The 23,473-nt window shown below is 41.7% G+C and overlaps 1 protein-coding gene across 1 annotated transcript in view; it reads left to right on the top strand.

Moving 5' to 3' along the window:
• Nucleotides 1-23,473, top strand: part of SYNE1 (spectrin repeat containing nuclear envelope protein 1) — a 503,588-nt gene that overhangs the window by 332,534 nt on the left and 147,581 nt on the right. Inside the window, 14 exon segments of the mRNA XM_083176202.1 lie at nucleotides 357-694; nucleotides 2,538-2,682; nucleotides 4,013-4,231; nucleotides 6,926-7,191; nucleotides 9,032-9,197; nucleotides 10,076-10,231; nucleotides 10,989-11,141; nucleotides 12,139-12,186; nucleotides 12,287-12,469; nucleotides 13,726-13,863; nucleotides 18,624-18,809; nucleotides 21,518-21,640; nucleotides 21,849-22,031; nucleotides 22,205-22,348. Coding sequence (XP_083032328.1) covers nucleotides 357-694; nucleotides 2,538-2,682; nucleotides 4,013-4,231; nucleotides 6,926-7,191; nucleotides 9,032-9,197; nucleotides 10,076-10,231; nucleotides 10,989-11,141; nucleotides 12,139-12,186; nucleotides 12,287-12,469; nucleotides 13,726-13,863; nucleotides 18,624-18,809; nucleotides 21,518-21,640; nucleotides 21,849-22,031; nucleotides 22,205-22,348 — 2,448 coding nt within the window.

Raw genomic sequence — 23,473 nt, 5'->3', positions numbered from 1 at the left:
TGGTGAAGGTGGTGTCTATGAGAGACAGGAGTCCCACTGAGGATGGAGTTCTCCTTACTGGGATGGTGTGGAGTACAAGTGGGGTTCAGGAACCGTTGGTGGCAAATCTGTAGGGTGGTTAGGATCACTTATGTGCACCTACGCGTTTCGCTGCCCTCAGCAGTCCTTGAAAAAGCTGTTTTACTATTTACAGCGCAGAATGAATGATGCATCATACATGTAAAATGTTGTGTTATTGTCACCAGTGTGGATTCTGGGCCAGGAAATGCAGACTTTTTTTTTTATAAAACATGAACTTAGATCAGTGTGATCCAAGAACACATATAACACTTTTTTAACAAAATCTCTGATTTTAGACCACTCTGGACAAGATGCACATAACAAGTCAACGTTTCCACCAAACATTAAATTCTGCTTCTCATTGGCTGGAAGATGCACAGCAGTTACTGCAGCAGACAGCAAACGGTGTGGATATTGAGTTAGCAGAAAACTTTCTTAGAGACTATACTGAATTTTTTAGCACAGAAAACAAATTAAATGGACTAGTAGATGAACTGCGTATTCTAGTAACTGATCTTGAAGGTTACCTGCAAAAATCTGGACAGGATCATCTCAAACAAGCTGTATCCTCTCTAAAGAAGAAAGAGAAGGAGACAAAGGAAGAATCTCATGCTCAGTTAGAACTGCTAAGAAAGTAAGTTATAGAAACCTTTAAAAAAAATGGTTCGGGTATGGGATATAAATTTTAGATATTATTCATCTCCCTAGTGTCCGCCATTTATTTTACAGTGTATGCAGATGGCCACTATAAAAAAGCTAGACAATCGTTCTAATCACCATACAATTCAAAGAGTATCCTAGTGACATCCATGCAATATAGGGAACAATCTAATGGCAAAATCCAACACAGAGGGCTGTGTCTAGGCCTCCAGACAATACAGAGTAGCCAAGTAACAACATTAGATGGTAGATATTCAATACAGAAATCATCCTAGTGATTGATTTAATACATAAAAAATCTTAGTGACTGTAATACAATACACAGAGCAGCCCATTGATATATTTATACAATACAGAGAACACTCTAGATACCCCCATAATTTACAGAGAACATCCTAATTTTATACAGTACAGAAGCAGAGCAGACAGCAACCTAGTGTTTTCTACTCAATACAGAAAACTAATTAGATAACCCCACAGATTCAAGACAGAATCCTTGTGACAATTTAGAGAGCAACCCAATGACCTTCAAACAATACAGAGTGCATAATGGTCACTGACATAAAATATAGTATCCTAGTGATCTCCAAACAATACAGAGATCATTCTAGCCACTGTCATAAAACAGACTGGGGGAAATTTACTAAGATGGGAATTAGACTTCACATGTGATGTTGCTATGGGCAACCAATCAGAATCTACTTCTTATTTATTTAGCACCCTCTAGAAGATAGTAGACAGGATCTGATTGGTTGCCCATAGCAACATCACATGTGGAGTCTAATTCCCATCTTAGCAAATTTCCCCCAGTATCTTAGTTACTGCTAGGGTGACCAACTCATCCCTTTAATCCGGGACACATATTAATTACACAGGTTCTGTGGCAGTTTAAAACCAAGTGAAATGGAGTCTTGAGGTGTGGCAGTTTAAAACAAGGTGAAAGCCAGCCACAGAACCTGTGTTATTAATATGTGTCCTGGATTAAAGGGATGAGTTGGTCACCCTAGTTACTGCCTTAAATTAATGAAAGCACCCCAGTGAATTCCATAGAATACAGAGTGTATCCTTGCAACTATGATACATTACAATAGTTTCATAGTAGTGGTAGATGTTACATATAGACATCATTTTTCTGGCCAGTGTATATTACAGAGCAACCTAGTCGCAACAATTCAATACAGAGACCATCCTAATGACCACAGCTCAATATAAAGATCATCCTAGTGGCAATACTGAGTAGGTTAGTGAGGAATATATACAGTAAATACCTGAGAGTGATTTACAGGTGTACAAGTGTCCTCGTGCATCTAGCCTCAATACCCCATGCAGCATGATATCTGGCGTGAGTAAGCCACCAGGTCGTGTACAACTCAGCTAAGTTTGGGGTTTATTTTTTAGTCACAGCACAACTAAGACTATGCTGATTAACTGGAAAAAAGCTTGGTCTGCTACATTGATTTAGAGTCATACTGTATATCAAATGAAGTCTCATGTGTCCTAGTTGCATTGTGTTGGCAAAGTTTTTGCAATAAAATAAGCAAAGAAAAGCACATGATGCTCAAAGATTTCCATGTGACCTGGCATGCCAAGAGGGTCTGTTTGGTGTGACTCCAGCAAACATACCTGTATTACCCGTACATCTCATAACATACAGTACCTGATCTACTTGCATCCAGTTTATTTTTTTCTATGCTTCTACACTATATGTAATCATCTCATTCTTACCTCTAGTACAGTGGGACAGTGAAAGCCCTAACTAGACACACAATGGAAGGCACTCATTAAGAACTATTCATGTTTTGTTTTTTCATTTGTAGATGTACAGTTCAGTGGCATTTATACCAAGAGGAAAGGCACCAGGTTGTAATTTCTTTGAATGATGCTGAAAAAAAGTTATCCAAGTTTTCAGTGGCTAAAGAAGTTTCATGCCACAAAACTGAAGAAAAGCTGCTTGCTCACAAGGTAAATATTGAAATCTCTGTTAATCGAAAACCTCATCAATCTATAGGCATTTTGTATAGGAGAAAAACATTTTCCAATGAATTTTTTTTACATATTTTATTGCTCAAACATGATATTGCAATCAGTGGTGGTTCCAGAGGTAGAGCTGCAGTGCTGTCCAAAATTCAAATGGGGACAAACGCCAACTGCCAGTAAGTCCCAACCAGCAGTGTTTGCATTTTGGACTGTGCTCCAGCCCCACCACTGAAGCCACCACTAAAATGGTGGCTCCCTCCTGGCCGTAAGAGTAGGGTGGTCACAGGCTGTGCTGCTGGGTCTCCCCATTGCATCCAGTCAGGCTCCCTGTACAATTCAGATTGCCATGTGCAGTATTGGCGATGGTACTGTGTATGTGCATAACCCTGGCTTCCATACAAGCCGGCAAGAGCTACATGGTAAGGCAGGGAGTGGCTACCCACAGAAAGTCAGCTCTCTGCTTATGGCAGCCCAGACTGGCAGTCCCGGAAGGAGGGAACACCTCCCAATGGGACTGTCTGTACTGTGGGTGACTGGCAGGTAGGACTTCCAATAGGAAGTAACTGTCAGTTACAGTGAAACCTGTGTAGTCCCACATACTACATCTGGCTTCCCTGATGTGGAACAGGGTCTTGGATTTTACTGGGAGGGCTTCAGTCCTGCAGCCCATAGGTAAAATCCATCACTGATAGCCCATTGTCCTTAAATATCCAGAGCTATTCAGAAGAATATACAGTAAACTTTTATGGGCTAAATGAACCATTGTACCTTAAACTGCTGTCATGTTGAGTCACAGAAGTATCATTATATAAAGTGTCACAGACAGGCTATACAATGGTGTGAGAAAGAGATTGATTTCATCTAGATTAATGACAGGAGTTAGAAGAAGGATGGTCCTAATTACATGTAGAATACATTTTGTATTGATAGTGTGTATACCTTTTCCTTATTCAGTGTGTATGCAGTATGTTGCTGATGATGGTTGCCCTAACGCATCATCAGCTGCATCCTCCATCATCAACGACATGCAAGACGGTGGACATTGCAAGCGAGCAGGCAGCATCATTGCCCCTGCTCCATTGCTGCCGGCATCGTCAAGTGTGTGTTTGCACTTACCGGTGCCGGTTCCCCCCCCCCGTGTCGCTGGGTATAAACATCCCGTAGTGTGTACCCAGCATTAGAACAGACCTTTCACAACAAAATAAGTAAGGAAGCAATATAATAGAAATACACGGAATAGTATGTTCTTTAAATCACGCTATCACTTTTGTAACTGGATGATCGCCTCATGAAAGACCTTGTCATTGTTTTACAGACTTTGTTATCCTTGGTAAATTCTTTTCATGAGAAAATCACAGCACTAGAAGAAAAGGCATCAACCATGGAGAAGCTGGGAAATAATGCCAGCAAAGCCACCATAAGTAAATCCATGACAACGGTTTGGCAAAGATGGACCAGGCTGCGCAACACAGCACGTGAGCAGGAGAAGATACTGGAGGAGGCTGTGCAGGAATGGAGGGAACTGAGCGATAAGGTACCACGTGGTGTAATGTCATCTGCCATCAGTCACCATGCTTACACATAAAGCACTTTTACCTGCTATTAACATGTTTAATTGTTGCTCTGTCACATTAGTAAGGGAGCATGTAAATGCCGCTCCGCCAAACACGCGCTCACCGCCGAGCTAATCGCTGCACTAGCATGCGAGCGACTGTGTACACTTTCACATCTGTTCGCATGCGGACACATGGAGGAGAAATCATTCGATGGTCGCTCACCATCAAATGATTTCTCCAGCCTTTGCTCTAAAAAATAAGTTTATACTTGCTTTTCAGATGCCCGCTATCCACCAAATTGGGGGGGAGGGGCACTGATGTCATGTGACATCAGCGCCCGCCCCAAGGATGCATGGGTATGTATGCATTCACAGAGGTATGCCCAGTGTTTCCTTGGGCACACCCACAGTTTTTGTGGGCACGCCCATAAAACGCTAGCCGGTCCCCTGCGTCCACCCCATGCCCGCATCCTTCCTGCCCTTCCTGTTGTGAAACTCACCAAAGGTGTTTGCTTCCCGAGGTTTGCGCATGCGCAAACCCACACCATCGGCCGGGGGAGCAAATTCGAACCTTAGCGATCATGTCTGAATAGCCCCCTTAGTCATCCCGGTATTGTGAAACTCTACTAATACTCCCATACGTGAGGACTGGTTCCATAGGATTAATTATTTATTGTCAATAATTGTCAATAAAAAGCTTCTGAATTTACAACCACCTGGTTCCCTTGGTTAGAAGAATATAAGTCCTTGGCTGCCTCTATGAAATCCATGTCCATGATCCCACCAGACACGTAGTAGAGTTCCTGGATCTTATGCCACAGGTGTTAATCACTCCCTTCCCCCACCCTTATATGCTTTTTCCGCACCCTTTCTATCCCCCTACCAATTAATTCATCTTTTATATAGAACCATAAGTTTTAATGTGTGTGCTATGATCCTTACCGGAATGCTTTTAATCTCACTCCCGATGGATTGTTGTTTATGTATTATTGCTTCTGTGATGGAGTAAAATGTTTGCGATGTTTCTATACATTTGAATATCTCAGTAAAAACAATATAAAAAAAACAAGTTTAAAGACTTACTATCCCGAAAATACGGCAATTCATAGTCGTATTGATGTGCTATCAATACGAATAGCCTTATTTTTGGGATAGTAAATGTCAAAAATAAGTGTATTTCTGTATACAAATACACCTATTTTTTTACAAATTTCCTTTAGTAAATTTCCCCCAGACCGTATAATAAGTTCTTCATGCAATCATGGTACAGAAATATTCTTCCCATACTGAATGTAACAGTGTTATGTTCTTGTGAATTTATTACAGTGGTGATTGACGATGTTTATATAATGTCGACAAAATATTGACACCAGAATGTGTATCATTATGTTGACAGTGTGCATGTCAACAGCAAACTTAGCATTTTTACAGTACCTCAGCCCTAGCCTAACCCTAAATGTATCACTTACATGACCTATTGACATTCTGAGTGTCGCTGTAAATATATGAAGCTTGGAGACGTGGTATCTATGATCTATCCCAATGCAAAGTGCTAATGCTCCAGCCAATAAGACCCTAACTGTCAATTTACATATTGGAGCTGATTGGCTGGTGCATTATCACCTTGCATATAATGGGTTAGATTTATGAAGTGTCGTTATGGGGGAGAAGGGGTATCAGCACACGTTATGTACACTGATACCGCTTCTCCCCCATGTATGAAGGAGTCGCCCCTGTCCATTTCGGCGTTGCTACCTAAATGATAGCAGGCCAAATGTATGAACGGTCAGCATCACTGATCGTTCCGCCTGCTGCCGCTATCTGCTGTGCCAGCTCTGGGCTGCGCTGGAAATCTTGTGTGGGTAGCGAGATCCCACGCATGCCCAGTCCAGCCAGCTGGGGAGAAGGAGACACCACTAATGTTCTTCTCCAAGCTTCATACATTTACCCCAATGTAACTAATCATGTGACCATTCTGGGTCACATTGTCTACACTTACATATATTTCGTCTTGTCCTTTATTGTAATATTTCAGACATTATATTTGCCTTTATGTGTATGATGCAGGGTACACACAGTGAGATTTCCACTACTTTTCTATTCCATTTTACTTATAGAAGCAAAATCGAATGAGCATCGAATGGTCTTTCCACATTCGATGCAGATTTGATCTTGATGCACATTCACGTTTGGAACCTAATTCTGGTCCACGCACAACTCTGCAAGATTCACAGCATTGCGTGCGGTCTAAACGCTGCCCGCAGTGCCGACAGCCCCTCTCACCCCCGATCCCCCGCATGGCTGCAAATAGATGATTTGGATAATCATCCATTCGCAGCCTTGGGTGCAGGGGAGAAATCATTCACCAGGCATTCCCATGGGCTGCAAACGCACAAGGGACCGAAGAAATTAGAATAACCCCCGAATTTGAAAATGCCAGATCGAATTGTACGGCATATAGAATCGAAATCGAATCGAATTCCACATGGAACTGTGTGTACCCGCTATTACACTTGCGTTATTGCAGCTTATGTTGTGACATGCAGCATATCAAGGGAAGACATCTGTAAATGTTCTTTTTATTCATGTTTTATAAAAGATAACAGAGAGAAATGGAAAGGAGAAATAAAATGACATGTTCCTAAAAGTAATCAATCTGGTCTGTGTTCTCAGATACAGGAATCCACCATAGCACTTGATCAGCTACAAGAACGTCTTCCGGAAAGCTGCACTGAAAGGGCCTCTAAGGCTGAGCTGGCTGAGCTGCTGCAGAGCCACGAGGGGTTCTCTCTAGAGTTAGAGCAGCAGCACTCCGCAGTTACTCAGCTAAAACAGCATGCAGTCAGCGGTGTCCTCCGAGATGTGGAAACTGAAGCCGCTGGCCCAGAGGACCTGCCACTCATTCAAGAAATAAAAGCCATGCTTGACAGATGTTCCAAGTAAGAAATAAATACTCAGTGTGTTTGGTGACTTGCTTTTGAAGGTCACAGTAAAATATCCATGCGTCCTTATTATTGCTGCAGTCACTCCAGACTGCACCCGATGTGTGTTTTTATTTCACGCCAAGTTCTAATGCATATTGATTCAGACTCAGGGCCTTATTTTGGTTCATTCTTTCTGACAAAATCCTTCTTAGATGGACAAAACCATGTGCACTGCAGGGGGGGCAGATGTAACATGTGCAGAGAGAATTAGATTTGGGTTAGTAATTTTGTTTCTGTGCAGGGAAAATACTGACTGCTTTATTTTTACACTGCAATATAGATCTCACTTTGAAGTAAAACCCCACTCAAATCTAATTCTCTCTGCACAAGTAACATCTGCCCCACCTGCAGTGCACATGGTTTTGCCCATCCAAGAAGGATTTTGTCAGAAAGAATGAACCAAAATAAGGCCCTCAGTCACAAACAGATATACAAATGTGCCACCTGAAAGTAATTAGGGCCGTATTTAAACCTGTTCTCTAGGCAATGTATATTTGCTACCTAACGAGCAGGTAAACCCCGTCCCACCGAACGCCTGTCCCTCCGTCCTTGCATGCAAGTGGATGTGTCCACCTACACATCTACTCGCATTCGGACATACGGAAGAAAAATCATTAGATGGTTACTCTGCAGTGAATGATTTTTTTTCCCTTCGTAAATAGACTGACTTTTATTCTTAATGGCCGAATTCAGGGAGTGACATCAGCCGCCCGCCCCAAGCAGGCACCGAAATGCCTGTGCTCGCCCCCTGCTCACCCATCCTGGAGCGATTGCCTTGGCAAGTGTGAAACTCGCCGAAGTCGTTCGCTCCAGGGGTTTGTGCATGCGCATATTCGAGCATGCGCAAACTCCAACAATCGGATGGGGTAGCGAATTTGGCCCACACAAAGTGGGTCGGAATTGCCCCCTTAGTGCAGCCTGAGGAAGCAGCTTTGACATTGCATTGCGACTAAGATGCACATTCAAAGTAAAAACATGCAAAATAGATGTAATACTGCTGGGCGTGGCTCACTCATGCCAAGCCTCTTGTGTCACATGGTATATAAAGGCTAGGTGTATGAGGAATCCCCTGTACAGTAAGCCATAGCAAGAATCTATTGCAAGCATTGTAGCACTTGCTTTCTGTATAGATATAAACATGCTTATTAACTCTAGGTGTTACCAATGCTAATTGCTTAGAACAACTATATAGTACAGTAACAATGATTACTATTTTCATGTAAAAAATAAAAATAAAATTAATACTTTTGATGTTTAGTTGACCAGTTTACTTTTCAATAAAGGAGAGAATTCAATTAGATGGAGGTAATTTACCCCTTGTGAAAATGTGTGGTAGCCTCGGGCTTTAAAAAACTCTTTTCCTTGCCCAGCAAATGGCATGGTTCAGACATCAACCCTTTAGAATCTGGGATAAACTCCCGCATCCATGTGTTATAATCATGGCACCTGAAAACAGGCTATTTTTCGGGGATTTCTGTTTGAGTCTGCTCAGGCTTGAACAAAATCCTCCAATAACTGCAGCTTGCGGGCTAATTGAATAGCCCTGCTGCTTCAGTTAGCACGTGGAAAATTTCCTTGGCTAATTGTATTTCTTCTTTAACCTGGAAGCCTTATAGGCGCTAAGCCGAGTTATAAATAACCCCAGCATATAGATCAATGTGTGTTTTGGGAATTTCTGCCATTTGTAAATGTGGATAATAAAATATTGGAAGCCATTAGTTGGATAATGCACTAGAACAAAAGTTTATTTATGATGTGACATATTGATTGATGTTTTGATGTATACTATTCAAAGCATGCAACAGAAAGTAAAGAAAAGCAAGAAGCTGGTAGAGCAGGAACTAAAGGAGCGGGAGGAAGTGGAGCAGGAGTTAAATGTGGTTAAAGCCTGGATCAAAGAAACCAAGGACAAGTTATCGAAACCTGCAGCCGAAAAATATGTGCCATTGGAAGAACTACAGGTACCAAAGGGGGATATTGACTTATTCAAGGGCCCAGGGTTAGAAATGTCAGCACTATTTCTTGCACTAGATAGCTTTGAATGCATGTAAATTTATCAGCTGTCAATTGTTTTTGCTTCTAGCCATAAACATTAGGGCATTTGAATGTGGTGGGCCTTTTCCACCCATCATGGGGTTGGTGTTGTGCTGGGACTATAAATAGCCAATGAGGAACCACTGCTGCAGCTACATATGATTGGCTGCCAGTCCGCAAGCTCAGACTGATTCATGGTCAGCACAACATTTTAAATATTGACAGCTCTACTGTCTCTCTATGCACCAGCTGCAGTCAGCTGGCTTCCGGCACCAAATTCCCTTCAGCCGTCCTGACCAGACTGGTCTGGCCCATCAAGCCATTGGCCCTTCTTATATTTGCCAAATGGTCATTCTGGCCCTGAGTAGGTGAAAGTATACTTGCTGTACAGTTACTCACGTAAGTTCAACTTAGAATGAAGCCCATTGTATGTATTATTGGCATTTAGTATAGTTGGCATTTTTAATCTTGGGGTCAAAACCACAAAGAATCAGCACTTACTAAAGCAGAGGCTTTGTAAATCTACATCTTCGGACTGTTCCTGCAGTGATTAAAATGCATGAAGGTCTGATTTATAGCAATAACAACTCTTTAGATCTTTCTAATTTTATAATTAGTTATTGAATGAGTTTTTGCCTTTGACAAAAATGACCTACTGTTCCTGAAGAATCCATTTACTCGTCTATGTGTAATGCATAAAAATAATCCGTCCATTCGTTGAATTTCTGTTTTAATGATGTAAAGTGATGGATCACTGAGTAAATGAAAGTGGACCTTACTTATGTGTTTCTGTCTTCTTCATAAGGTTCTCCATCAGGAATTCAATGCTCATCGTCACAGAGTGGAAAAGTTGTCTGAAGAGCAGCAGAACAAATACTTGGAGTTGTACACTATTTTGCCATCGGAGCTCTCACTACTACTTGCTGAAGTGGCGCTAGCACTGGCTAATGTAAATGATGAGGTAAATACATTTAAAGTGGTGATTATAAAGAAGCTAGTTACCAACACTTGAATAGCGCCGTCAGATGCCAATTAGTGGCTGCCAGTGCACACTACACTTGAATTCCTCCCATAGAGAAGAGGAGCAGCACTAGCCTTTTTATTATATATGGATGTTACACTTTGTTATTCCAGAGTAACAGACTTTACATAATAGTGCACATTCTAATGCATGCAGTATAAAGGCTCATTTTTGTAAATACACAAAATTCACTATTTGCATTGTGACAATGTCCTCCAAACCCTTTTCAAGGTGCACCCCAACTGACATAATATTGAGGCAACCCGGTAAAGTAATTTGTTTCTTATGGGCCTGATTCAGATTGGTTCGCATATGATAAGCACGCGATCCTTAAGAAATGCAAATGCAGTAGGAGGTGTGAGACTCATCTCCATTTCCATTAACGCCATCCACCCCCACCTCTCCCAGCGAATGTCTCTGCCTGTCAATCAGGCAGAGGAGTTCGCAGTTATGCACTGTGGATGCAGAACACCACCATCGGCATAGTGGGTTGGTTCGCTTATGCGATCCAACCTGAATAACCCCCAATATTTTGGGGTGTCCAACATATTTTCACTTCAGGACTTGCTTCATTACTGAAACTCTTTATTTCTCACCAGTATATTTCAATGATCCCTTCTTGTAAAATGATATGTTGTTTTTCTACTTGAGTGCACACTGGGCACAGCTCTAACGATCTATTCTCTTAATAATGTAGATACAATTGAAACAGAAAGACGCACAACAGAATCAGTTATTGTACCGGGAACTTCATCAGCAAATTACCAAAACTGAGGAAGAGCTTAATGCAATTTTATCAAAACTAAAAGAGAAAGCGTGTGATGTGACTCAAGTTAGGAAAGATCACAAGGTACGTAGGAGCAGTTCTATTGGAGGTGTTTACAAAATTAGGGCAAGGGTCACATAGGGCTACAGAGGAGACCTGGCCATATTTGACTTGGGCAAACCACACACATTCACAAGTTTACATTATTGGATTATTAAGGTGCCCATACACAGTGCGATAGCACCGTGCAATGCGATGCACGCTCCCGGGGGCATCTCATCGCACAGTACAAAACTTATGTGCTGCACATTTTGCACTGCCTTCTGATTGCATCGCACGCAAATCGCATGCAAAATGCACGCGTTGCGATGCTATGCAGCCCATAACGGGTGCGATCATCGCACCGTGTATGGGCACCTTAAAGTAAAGCAAAGGCGACACTTTATGATGACCCGGCATACATGTCTTCCTGCAGGACAAACAGGACTATACATCTATCCTTTTCTGAAACAGTGGCAAGAAATCACTGTCCATTTATAAATTCAAGAATATATAAGCACTGCATTGTGGTGGTGGTGGTTGGGATGACTCACAAACTATATCTAGGTAGACCCTCAAAAGGTTGATCAAATTGCCAATACTGTATTACAAAATATGTGAAAATGAGTTGTTTGCAATTGTTTTGAAATTTTTGTGGACTTTTTCATATTTTATGATCCACACGGACCCTGAATGGGAGCGAAGCGAGCCATGCGCGGATATGCACTACACTAATTTGGTGTCGACATTGACATTAAAAAAATATAAAAAAACTGTCTAATTTTTGTCAATGTTGACCTTTGTTGACAACCTTTTGCGTGTTTGCCTAGACATTGTCTGAGCTATACCACACCCTTGGGATGTGCACTGCTCAGTGTACTAATCGGTACAGCACAATGCTAGAGCTCTAATGACCACAGAAATCATTGGTGTTGAATGACCACAGAATTCATTGCTGTTCTGCCTCTTTTCCACCTTTGCAGTACATTGGTTCTGCATGAATAGCACAGCAGGCACTTACTCTGCTTTGTCTTTGTCATAGCACGGCCAAATGGTTCAAGCATCAGTGGCCCACAAGACAATTACCATTGTAAGGTTCACATCCAAGCTTGGTTTGTCCTTTTCTACGCATTATATGAATGATAATTTGCAGTTTGATTTGTTTCGTTCTATCTCTTTTTACAACACAGATTCTGTGTGAGGAGCTCGATAAGTGCAACATCAGGTTGGTGGAACTGGATGCTGCAGTGCAGGATTTTGCTGAACAGAGTCCGACTCAGGCAAAGCAACTGGCTGACAAAATAGGCAAGCTTACAGAACTGCAGCAGCAAGCCAGCAAGCAGGCCGAGTACAGAGCCGGCAAAGTAAAGCAGGTATAGAAATTATCTTATTGAAATTCACAGAATTGTAACTTTTTTTTTAACTTATTTATCTCAGTTATGTTACTGATTCCTAGCAAATATAAATATTAATATTAATCAGGGTTGCCTACTTTTGAAAAATCACTTCAGGGAGAAAATTAAAAGCCAGGGGGCGGGCCTTGCGTTGCCAGGGGGTGGGCATTGTATTGCTAGGGGCGGGCCTTGTGCAGCCAGGGGGCGGGTCTTGCGATGCCAGGGCGGGTCTTGCGATGCCAGGGGCGGACTTTGCAACGCCAGGGGGCGGGCCCTACAGTATTTTGATAAGCATTACACATAAGCATACACTTAGGCATGGATGGAGGCACACACAGTCAGGGGCACACATGGCAGGAACTGGCACATATGAGCAGGGGAGAACATGGGCAGGGGTAGAGGCACACATGGGCAGGGGTAGAGGCACACATGGGCATTATGACAGTATGTTAGATAAAAGGATTATATTCTACAGTCTTAAATGTACAACACAGTTTGTATAATTAATTGCATGGTCTGTACTATATGCTAATTCCCCTGGAGTACAGGCATGAGTTTGAATAAGCAAGGACTGTGACGCCTTCTTTCACCATCTTTGCCACCACCAAAACTTAGACTAGGCATACATTGGTAGTTATGCTCGTCTATCCTAAAATATGAAATCGCTCTCACGCCAAGGCATGTCTGCCTTGTGGGAGTGCCACAAGTACAGCTTAATCCGCATTGCAGCAAAGCTGAGTGTGGCTACACCTGTACTTCCCAATTTATTTTTTTGTTATGTCCTGGGACTTTGAGTGCACCTGTAGCATACCTGCTGTAAAGGGGTACCACACCCCCTGGCACATTACATTCCATTACATTCGGTCACGCACCTGGTATCCGAATGGTAGCTGAACCTCTGTGTATACTATCTATGGGACACATACAGACAGTAGAATTTAATAGAGAAATTAAGTCATAATAAACAATCTGTTTATCTTTAGGTAAACTGTCAGCATTATGCTGTATGAAAAGCATATTTTGGTACATGATACTGTAGTTGGAATGGGCAGAAATGATGAATATAGAGTCATTATACACTACATGCAGCAGACAGTCACCAGACCCAAATACATAGACATATATGGAGAGTAAGATGACAGGTAGATGTAGCTTTTCATTGTGTAATGCTAAATGCTTTCTCTTAGACCAGATGTTTGTTCAGCATTGCTCCCTTCATGTACCCTATTCCATAGGCTGTCGTTCAGCTGGAGGAATACAATGAAATGTTAGAAATTATTTTGCGATGGATAGAAAAAGCAAAAATGTGCGTACGCAGTCACATCAGCTGGAACTCAGCAAGCCAGCTCCGAGACCAGGCAATGGCGCACCAGGTATGTCCCAGCACAAACCGTTATCTCCGCTCCATCTTGGTTATCACTGCGCACACCAGCGTCCTTATGTACAGTACATACAATCACTGCGCACACCAGCATCCTTATGTACAGTACATACAATCACTGCGCACACCAGCATCCTTATGTACAGTACATACAATCACTGTGTACACCAGGGTCCTTATGTACAGTACATACAATCACTGCGCACACCAACGTCCTTATGTACAGTACATACAATCACTGCGCACACCAACGTCCTTATGTACAGTACATACAATCACTGCGCACACCAACGTCCTTATGTACAGTACATACAATCACTGCGCACACCAACGTCCTTATGTACAGTACATACAATCACTGCGCACACCAGCATCCTTATGTACAGTACATACAATCACTGTGCACACCAGCATCCTTATGTACAGTACATACAATCACTGCGCATACCAGCATCCTTATGTACAGTACATACAATCACTGTGCACACCAGCATCCTTATGTATAGTACATACAATCACTGTGCACACCAGTGTCCTTATGTACAGTGCATACAATCACTGTGCACACCAGCATCCTTATGTACAGTGCATACAATCACTGTGCACACCAGCGTCCTTATGTACAGTACATACAATCACTGCGCACACCAGCATCCTTATGTACAGTACATACAATCACTGCGCACACCAGCATCCTTATGTACAGTACATACAATCACTGCGCACACCAGCATCCTTATGTACAGTACATACAATCACTGTGCACACCAGCATCCTTATGTACAGTACATACAATCACTGTGCACACCAGCGTCCTTATGTACAGTACATACAATCACTGCGCACACCAGTGTCCTTATGTACAGTACATACAATCACTGTACACACCAGCGTCCTTATGTACAGTACATACAATCACTGCGCACACCAGCATCCTTATGTACAGTACATACAATCACTGTGCACACCAGCATCCTTATGTACAGTACATACAATCACTGTGCACACCAGCGTCCTTATGTACAGTACATACAATCACTGCGCACACCAGTGTCCTTATGTAAAGTACATACAATCACTGTGCACACCAGCATCCTTATGTACAGTACATACAATCACTGCGCACACCAGTGTCCTTATGTACAGTACATACAATCACTGTGCACACCAGCGTCCTTATGTACAGTACAGTATATACAATCACTGCGCACACCAGTGTCCTTATGTACAGTACATACAATCTCTGCGCACACCAGAGTCCTTATGTACAGTACATACAATCACTGTGCACACCAGCGTCCTTATGTACAGTACGTACAATCACTGCGCACACCAGCATCCTTATGTACAGGACATACAATCATTATGTACACCAGTGTCCTTATGTACAGTACATACAATCACTGTGCACACCAGCGTCCTTATGTACAGTACATACAATCACTGTGCACATCAGCGTCCTTATGTACAGTACATACAATCTCTGCGCACACCAGAGTCCTTATGTACAGTACATACAATCACTGTGCACACCAGTGTCCTTATGTACAGTACATACAATCACTGTGCACACCAGTGTCCTTATGTACAGTACATACAATCACTGTGCACACCAGCGTCCTTATGTACAGTACATACAATCACTGTGCACACCAGGGTCCTTATGTACAGTACATACAATCACTGTACACACCAGCGTCCTTATGTACAGTACATACAATCACTGTGCACACCAGCGTCCTTATGTACAGTACATACAATCACTGTGCACACCAGCGTCCTTATGTACAGTACATACAATCTCTGCGCACACCAGAGTCCTTATGTACAGTACATACAATCACTGTGCACACCAGCGTCCTTATGTACAGTACATACAATCACTGCACACACCAGCATCCTTATGTACAGTACATACAATCACTACACCAGTGTCCTTATGTACAGTACATACAATCATTGTGCACATCAGTGTCCTTATGTACAGTACATACAATCATTGTGCACATCAGTGTCCTTATGTACAGTACATACAATCTCTGCGCACACCAGAGTCCTTATGTACAGTACATACAATCACTGTGCACACCAGCAACCTTATGTACAGTACATACAATCACTGTGCACACCAGCGTCCTTATGTACAGTACATACAATCACTGTGCACACCAGGGTCCTTATGTACAGTACATACAATCACTGTACACACCAGCGTCCTTATGTACAGTACATACAATCACTGTGCACACCAGCGTCCTTATGTACAGTACATACAATCACTGTGCACACCAGAGTCCTTATGTACAGTACATACAATCACTGTGCACACCAGCGTCCTTATGTACAGTACATACAATCACTGCGCAAACCAGTGTCCTTATGTACAGTACATACAATCTCTGCGCACACCAGAGTCCTTATGTACAGTACATACAATCACTGTGCACACCAGAGTCCTTATGTACAGTACATACAATCACTGTGCACACCAGCGTCCTTATGTACAGTACATACAATCACTGTGCACACCAGTGTCCTTATGTACAGTACATACAATCACTGTGCACACCAGCGTCCTTATGTACAGTACATACAATCACTGTACACCAGAGTCCTTATGTACAGTACATACAATCACTGTGCACACCAGCATCCTTATGTACAGTACATACAATCACTGTGCACACCAGCGTCATTATGTACAGTACATACAATCACTGTGCACACCAGGGTCCTTATGTACAGTACATACAATCACTGTACACACCAGCGTCCTTATGTACAGTACATACAATCACTGTGCACACCAGCGTCCTTATGTACAGTACATACAATCTCTGCGCACACCAGAGTCCTTATGTACAGTACATACAATCACTGTGCACACCAGCGTCCTTATGTACAGTACATACAATCACTGCACAAACCAGCGTCCTTATGTACAGTACATACAATCACTATGTACATCAGTGTCCTTATGTACAGTACATACAATCTCTGCGCACACCAGAGTCCTTATGTACAGTACATACAATCACTGTGCACACCAGCGTCCTTATGTACAGTACATACAATCACTATGTACATCAGTGTCCTTATGTACAGTACATACAATCACTGTGCACACCAGCGTCCTTATGTACAGTACATACAATCACTGTACACCAGAGTCCTTATGTACAGTACATACAATCACTGTGCACACCAGCATCCTTATGTACAGTACATACAATCACTGTGCACACCAGCGTCCTTATGTACAGTACATACAATCACTGTACACCAGAGTCCTTATGTACAGTACATACAATCACTGTGCACAACAGCATCCTTATGTACAGTACATACAATCACTGTGCACACCAGCGTCCTTATGTACAGTACATACAATCACTGTGCACACCAGGGTCCTTATGTACAGTACATACAATCACTGTACACACCAGCGTCCTTATGTACAGTACATACAATCACTGTGCACACCAGCGTCCTTATGTACAGTACATACAATCACTGTGCACACCAGTGTCCTTATGTACAGTACATACAATCACTGTGCACCAGGGTCCTTATGTACAGTACATACAATCACTGCACACCAGGGTCCTTATGTACAGTACATACAATCACTGCGCACACCAGCGTCCTTATGTACAGTACATACAATCAATGTGCACACCAGCGTCCTTATGTACAGTACATACAATCACTGTGCACACCAGTGTCCCTATGTACAGTACATACAATCACTGCGCACACCAGCGTCCTTATGTACAGTACATACAATCACTGTGCACACCAGCGTCCTTATGTACAGTACATACAATCTCTGCGCACACCAGAGTCCTTATGTACAGTACATACAATCACTGTGCACACCAGCGTCCTTATGTACAGTACATACAATCACTGCGCAAACCAGCGTCCTTATGTACAGTACATACAATCACTATGTACATCAGTGTCCTTATGTACAGTACATACAATCTCTGCGTACACCAGAGTCCTTATGTACAGTACATGCAATCACTGTGCACACCAGCGTCCTTATGTACAGTACATACAATCACTGTGCACACCAATGTCCTTATGTACAGTACATACAATCACTGTACACCAGGGTCCTTATGTACAGTACATACAATCACTGCACACCAGGGTCCTTATGTACAGTACATACAATCACTGCGCACACCAGCGTCCTTATGTACAGTACATACAATCAATGTGCACACCAGCGTCCTTATGTACAGTACATACAATCACTGTGCACACCAGTGTCCCTATGTACAGTACATACAATCACTGCGCACACCAGCGTCCTTATGTACAGTACATACAATCACTGTGCACACCAGGGTCCTTATGTACAGTACATACAATCACTGCGCACACCAGCGTCCTTATGTACAGTACATACAATCAAAATAAAACACAAAAGGCTGTTACAATGCATAAAATATAAATAACTATTTGTTATTCCATAACCTACTAAATTTGATTCACACATTTGGTTTGTGGCTATTTATTTTATAAACTGCATTAAACCACGGCATGAAGGATTAATTCTTTTTTTTTATTTGATGAAAATATATCGATTTTTTTTACTGTAGATCCACATTTCTAGATTTGTGTTCTTTTAGCTTTATATATACTATATATTTATTCATGTTCTTTTTTAAAAACACGTTAGTGAAATCATCAAGCATATCCAAGTTACAATTAACATGGTTAACTGCGTTTGGAATACAGGCTATGCTGGAGGAGTCAAGAGACATCCATAGTGATCTGGAAGCTATGAATGAAAAGATTGAGTATTTGTCAAGTGTGTATCATTCAGAAGCATTGTGTCAGCAAGTGTCAGAACTCGGGCATCAGACTGAGGAACTACAGCAAACAATAAAGCAACGTTTGCAGACACTACAGGATGCGGCAAAGGTATGGTCTCCGTTTGAGAAGATCTGCAGGAAATAGTATCTTGCATCTATCACTCATTACAGATAACATCACCACCCTGATCTACTGAGAAATGTTATATCTGGTACGAACATTATTAAACTGCCAGCATACTAATTCACTGTACGTCCGGCACACTTTCAGGACATTGGCTCTTTAAATACTTAAGTATTCAATTTATTGGGTACCTTGAAAGCTTCACCAGTAGAGTACTGTGTCTTACGCACTACCTCTTGCCTGATCAGTAGTGTACGTTCTTTCTCCACAAACCAACCATTCATACGGTTGTGCGCATAGCAGATCATAAATCAGTTATCAGCCACCACTATTATGCAGCAATAGGTGACTGGTCTTTCTTGTGCAACCTCAGGCGGTGTGGTATGGTTAGAATTAGGAGAGAGCCGAAACTGGATACAGCTAACTGAAAACTGTAGTAACATCTGCTGATACCATGGAGGCAGCATAGATCACCAAAGCAGGATCCTAGCTGCTCGTCAATAATCCAATTATCATATCATCCTATAAAGAGAGGGCATCATTAGTCCTGCCCTCATATGGTTCTGGTGATTCAACTTTGTGTAGGTGTCATTAAGGAGTAGATAACCATTAAAATGCTTGCCGTGCTGTAATATGACTATGTTAAATCACTGGGCCATCAGCTACTAACAAATAAGGGGTGACTAAATAAACTCATAATTAAAGCATAATCTGGATTAAATGCTTCATCATATGTTCTACTGCAGCTAATACTTTCTAGATGACAGCAGGCAAATAAACTGCCCAAAAATATCTAAATTACGTACAGAGAGATTGGTACATATGGCTAGTTGGGATCAGTGCAGGAAGCTGCAAACACAGAGGGCATCAGCAATAACAGCTGAGTTTAATGTTAATTCTGCACATCCTCCTAGTGTTGATTGGTGAAATTGACAATTTTATTTCTGATATGTCTTCTCTTTATTTTCACATCACTTGCCATGCTGATTGTCATATTCACTCTTGTTTTACATTATTCATTTAATAAAAAGATTATTAAAAAAAATAAAATTGTGCACATCCTCCTAACAAACCCTTCCTTGGCATAATGACACTCACCCTTAATCAAACCCACAACCATGTTCACACAACTACTTATCTGTCCCACATACACAAGAAGAGGAGCATGTAGGGTGCAGAAAATGGAATGAATCTAGAATATAGCGATCACTTACTGCAACTTACATTCCTAAACTAAAGCAAACCATATTCCAGTCGCTGTAACAAAGACCTGTATATATCATCCAGAGTCCAGACTAATAAATAATTATATGGCAATGTGTAATCAGGTCTTGCCATCTGTGCTGTACTCCATACAGATTTGAGCACTACAATACATACAAGAAGAAATAGCAAGTGTCATTTTTTTAAGCAGTGTACTACTAGGTGTGTGCAGTTTTCTTCACAATGATTATATATATAAACTATGGACGAGATTTTAATGAGGTGCGATATTTAGACTTTTGTGATATTATTAAAAAAAGGGCGAATTTGCACATTTTATAGGATGCGAATTGCGGGGGGAAAAAATCACACTTTTTGCCGCGAATTCGCACATTTTGACCTGGCAATTTTTAGTCACACTTCAATTCGCATCCAGATGTTTTCCCATTATTAAGTATACATCTCGCAAATTATATGGAATGCGAATTTTGGTGAACATTACTAAAAATCGCCAAACAAATAGACCAGGTTCTGACAGGCCAATTTCACAGAACCATGCACAGATCATTGAGATCTGTGCATGGTTCTGTGTTAAAAAATGTGCAAATGTAAAAAAAAATGGAGTGGGGTCCTCCCTCCAGAGCATAACAAGCCCCGGGCTCATTGGGCCAGACCTGGTTCCAAAAATCTTGGTGGCAAAAAGCGTAGGGGTCCCCTGTATTTCTGAAATCAGACCCTGACTCTTGACTGGTCCTGGTTCCAAAAATACGGTGAACAAATAAACCTGGGGGTCCCCCATGGAACCAGCACCGGGCTCCAACAGCCCACGGTGTCATGCCACAGCCAGGGGACACTTTTTACATAAGGTCCCCCAGGTACCCCATCCAGAGCCAACCAGCCACGGTGAGCATGATACAGCTGGGGAACTTTATGTAAAAAGTGTCGCTGGCTGTGGCATGACACCACGGGCTGTTGGAGTCCGATACTGGTTCCAAAAATGGATGACTCCCAGTTTTTTTGGCCCCTGTATTTCTGGAACCAGGACATGTCCAAGAATCCGGGGCTGGTTTCAGAAATACGGGGGACCGCTATGCTTTTTGTCCCCCGTATTTTTGGAACCAGGTCCGGATCAATGAGCCTGGGGCTGGTTATGCTCAGGAGGGGGGACCCTACCTACGCCGTTTTTTTTTTTTTTTTTTAAACAAAAACGCACATTAACATGTCTCCCAAATCGCACATGTCTGCAAATTTGCATATTTTCATGACTAAAACTCGCGCCATATTGCATTTTTTTCCACAAATTCGCATCTAATTAATCAGGCAAAAAAATGCTAGTTGAAAAAGCGCAAAAAGGTGTGATTTCGGAAAATGAGAAATCGCATCTCATTAAATCTCACCCTACTGTACTGTATGTGTTCTTATTTTTTGATGAATTATTGAATTGGGGAAGTAATTCATACTATTGTGCTGATGTTATTTTCATCATACAGGATATGAAGAAGTTTGAAAGTGAAGTCAGAGCCCTGCAAACAGCATTAGAACAAGCCCAAAGTACACTGACCTCTCCAGAGCTTGGACGCTTGAGTCTTAAGGAACAGCTATCTCATAGACAGGTATCATGTACATATCAAGCTTATGAACAATGGCGTTCTATGGTTCCGACCAACATTAAAAACTTTTAATTACATTTGAGAAAATACTGCCCACACATAGTTAATAATGGTAATATTAAGGGTGATATTAATGTCTTTTCATGTTATACTTGGGAATTTGTTAAGAATTTGAGTTGAAACATGTATAAAAGCCTATTTCATTTTACAGCACCTGCTTTCCAAACTGGAGTCTTTGAAACCAAAAGTCCATGCTGTCCAGGTCTGCCAAAGTGGTCTTAGAATCCCTGAAGAAGTAGTCACTAGCCACCCTATATGCCGCACTGCTGTCAGGCTGCAAGAGGAGACCAGTCGTCTTCAACATACAGCTATCCAACAGTGCAATATTATGCAGGCAAGTACATACAGTGGCAATATAAAACAGGGCGATGCAGTCCTCCCACTATCTCTCTCTCTCTCTCTCTCTCTCTCTCTCTCTCTCTTTCTCTCTCTGTATATATATATTAATATATATATATATATATATATATATATATAATTAGAAAGAGTGTGGTTGTTTATCCACAGGAGGCTGTGATCCTTTATGAGCAATATGAGCAGGAGATGAAGCATCTGCAACATCTGATTGAGGAAGCGCATCGGGAGTTACAAGATGCAAAAATAACAACCAGTAACATCCAGGAACTACAGATCCAGATTACACGGCATGAGGTATTCATCATGTATAATATAAATGAGAGCGAAACAATGTGGGGGAAATTTACTAAAGCTTCTAAAAATTCAGATTCAATAATTTCTGGATTGCATCCTAGAAAATGGTAGAATCTGATTGGTTCCAATGGGCAACTTCTCCTCTTTTCAAAGCCTTAGTAAATGTACCCCTGTTTAGTTATAATGCTGTAGATGGTTGGCTACAGACACGTGATGCTGATCATGCATAGGTGGTGTAAAACACAAGAGTGAAGCTTGTTAACAGAGGAAGAGAAATACAGTAGGTGTGAAAAGGAAGGCCAGTGCAGCTCTGCAGCCACTGCTGGGAACGCAGACTAGCCTAATGAGTTAAACCAATGTGGATATTGAGAAGTCATTGAAACTTGCAGTGCATTTTTTTACCAGTTTATTAATCCTGTTTGAGCCTTGGGAATCAACTATATTGAGTTCATTAAGATAAAAGACACAGGGCCAGATGTATCGAACTTCGAAAAGTGATAAAATGGAGAGTGATAAACAGCCAGCCAATCAGCTTCTAACTGTCATGTTACAGGCTGGGTTTCAAAAATGGCAGGTAGGAGCTGATTTGCTGTCTTTAGTGCTCTTATTCCATACTTCCCTAAATCCCTCTGAAGATGAGCTAAAAGAGGGTTTTTTGTCTATCTGTAGGCCTTTAGGGATTCTTTTAGAAGTGTATTCTCCAATTTTTTTCATTATACTTTCTAGACTGGTATCCAACAGTTCTATATTGCTACCGTCATCTTTAAACAATTTCTCCAGCATGGACCTTCTATGGTCTCTATAATTAAACATGTTGTCACACCCGAAGTGAAGCTGATCGTGGAAACACAGAAAATGTTATAGAAAGAAGTTTTAAGGTTCACAGATAGTGCGCTCCCAGGTGGGCAGCAAATCTGTTGGTGAGATAAATGGAGGTAATTTCACACCCCTCCTGGATATGCAACAGAAAAATATATTATCTCCCAGAACTATTATGTCTGTTAAAGAGAAAAATTGGAGATAAAGTGGAAGGTGATAATGCACTCCTATCTGTTATTTTTCAAACACAGCTGATTGGCTGGTGCGTTATCACCTTCTACTTTATCTCTTCCTATCTATCTATTT

Source organism: Crinia signifera, chromosome 3 (assembly GCF_055691185.1).
Source record: "Crinia signifera chromosome 3, ASM5569118v1, whole genome shotgun sequence".
Taxonomy (NCBI): Eukaryota; Metazoa; Chordata; class Amphibia; order Anura; family Myobatrachidae; genus Crinia; species Crinia signifera.
The sequence above is the reverse complement of the archived record's forward strand: the minus strand, read 5'-3'. Positions and strand labels throughout refer to the sequence as shown.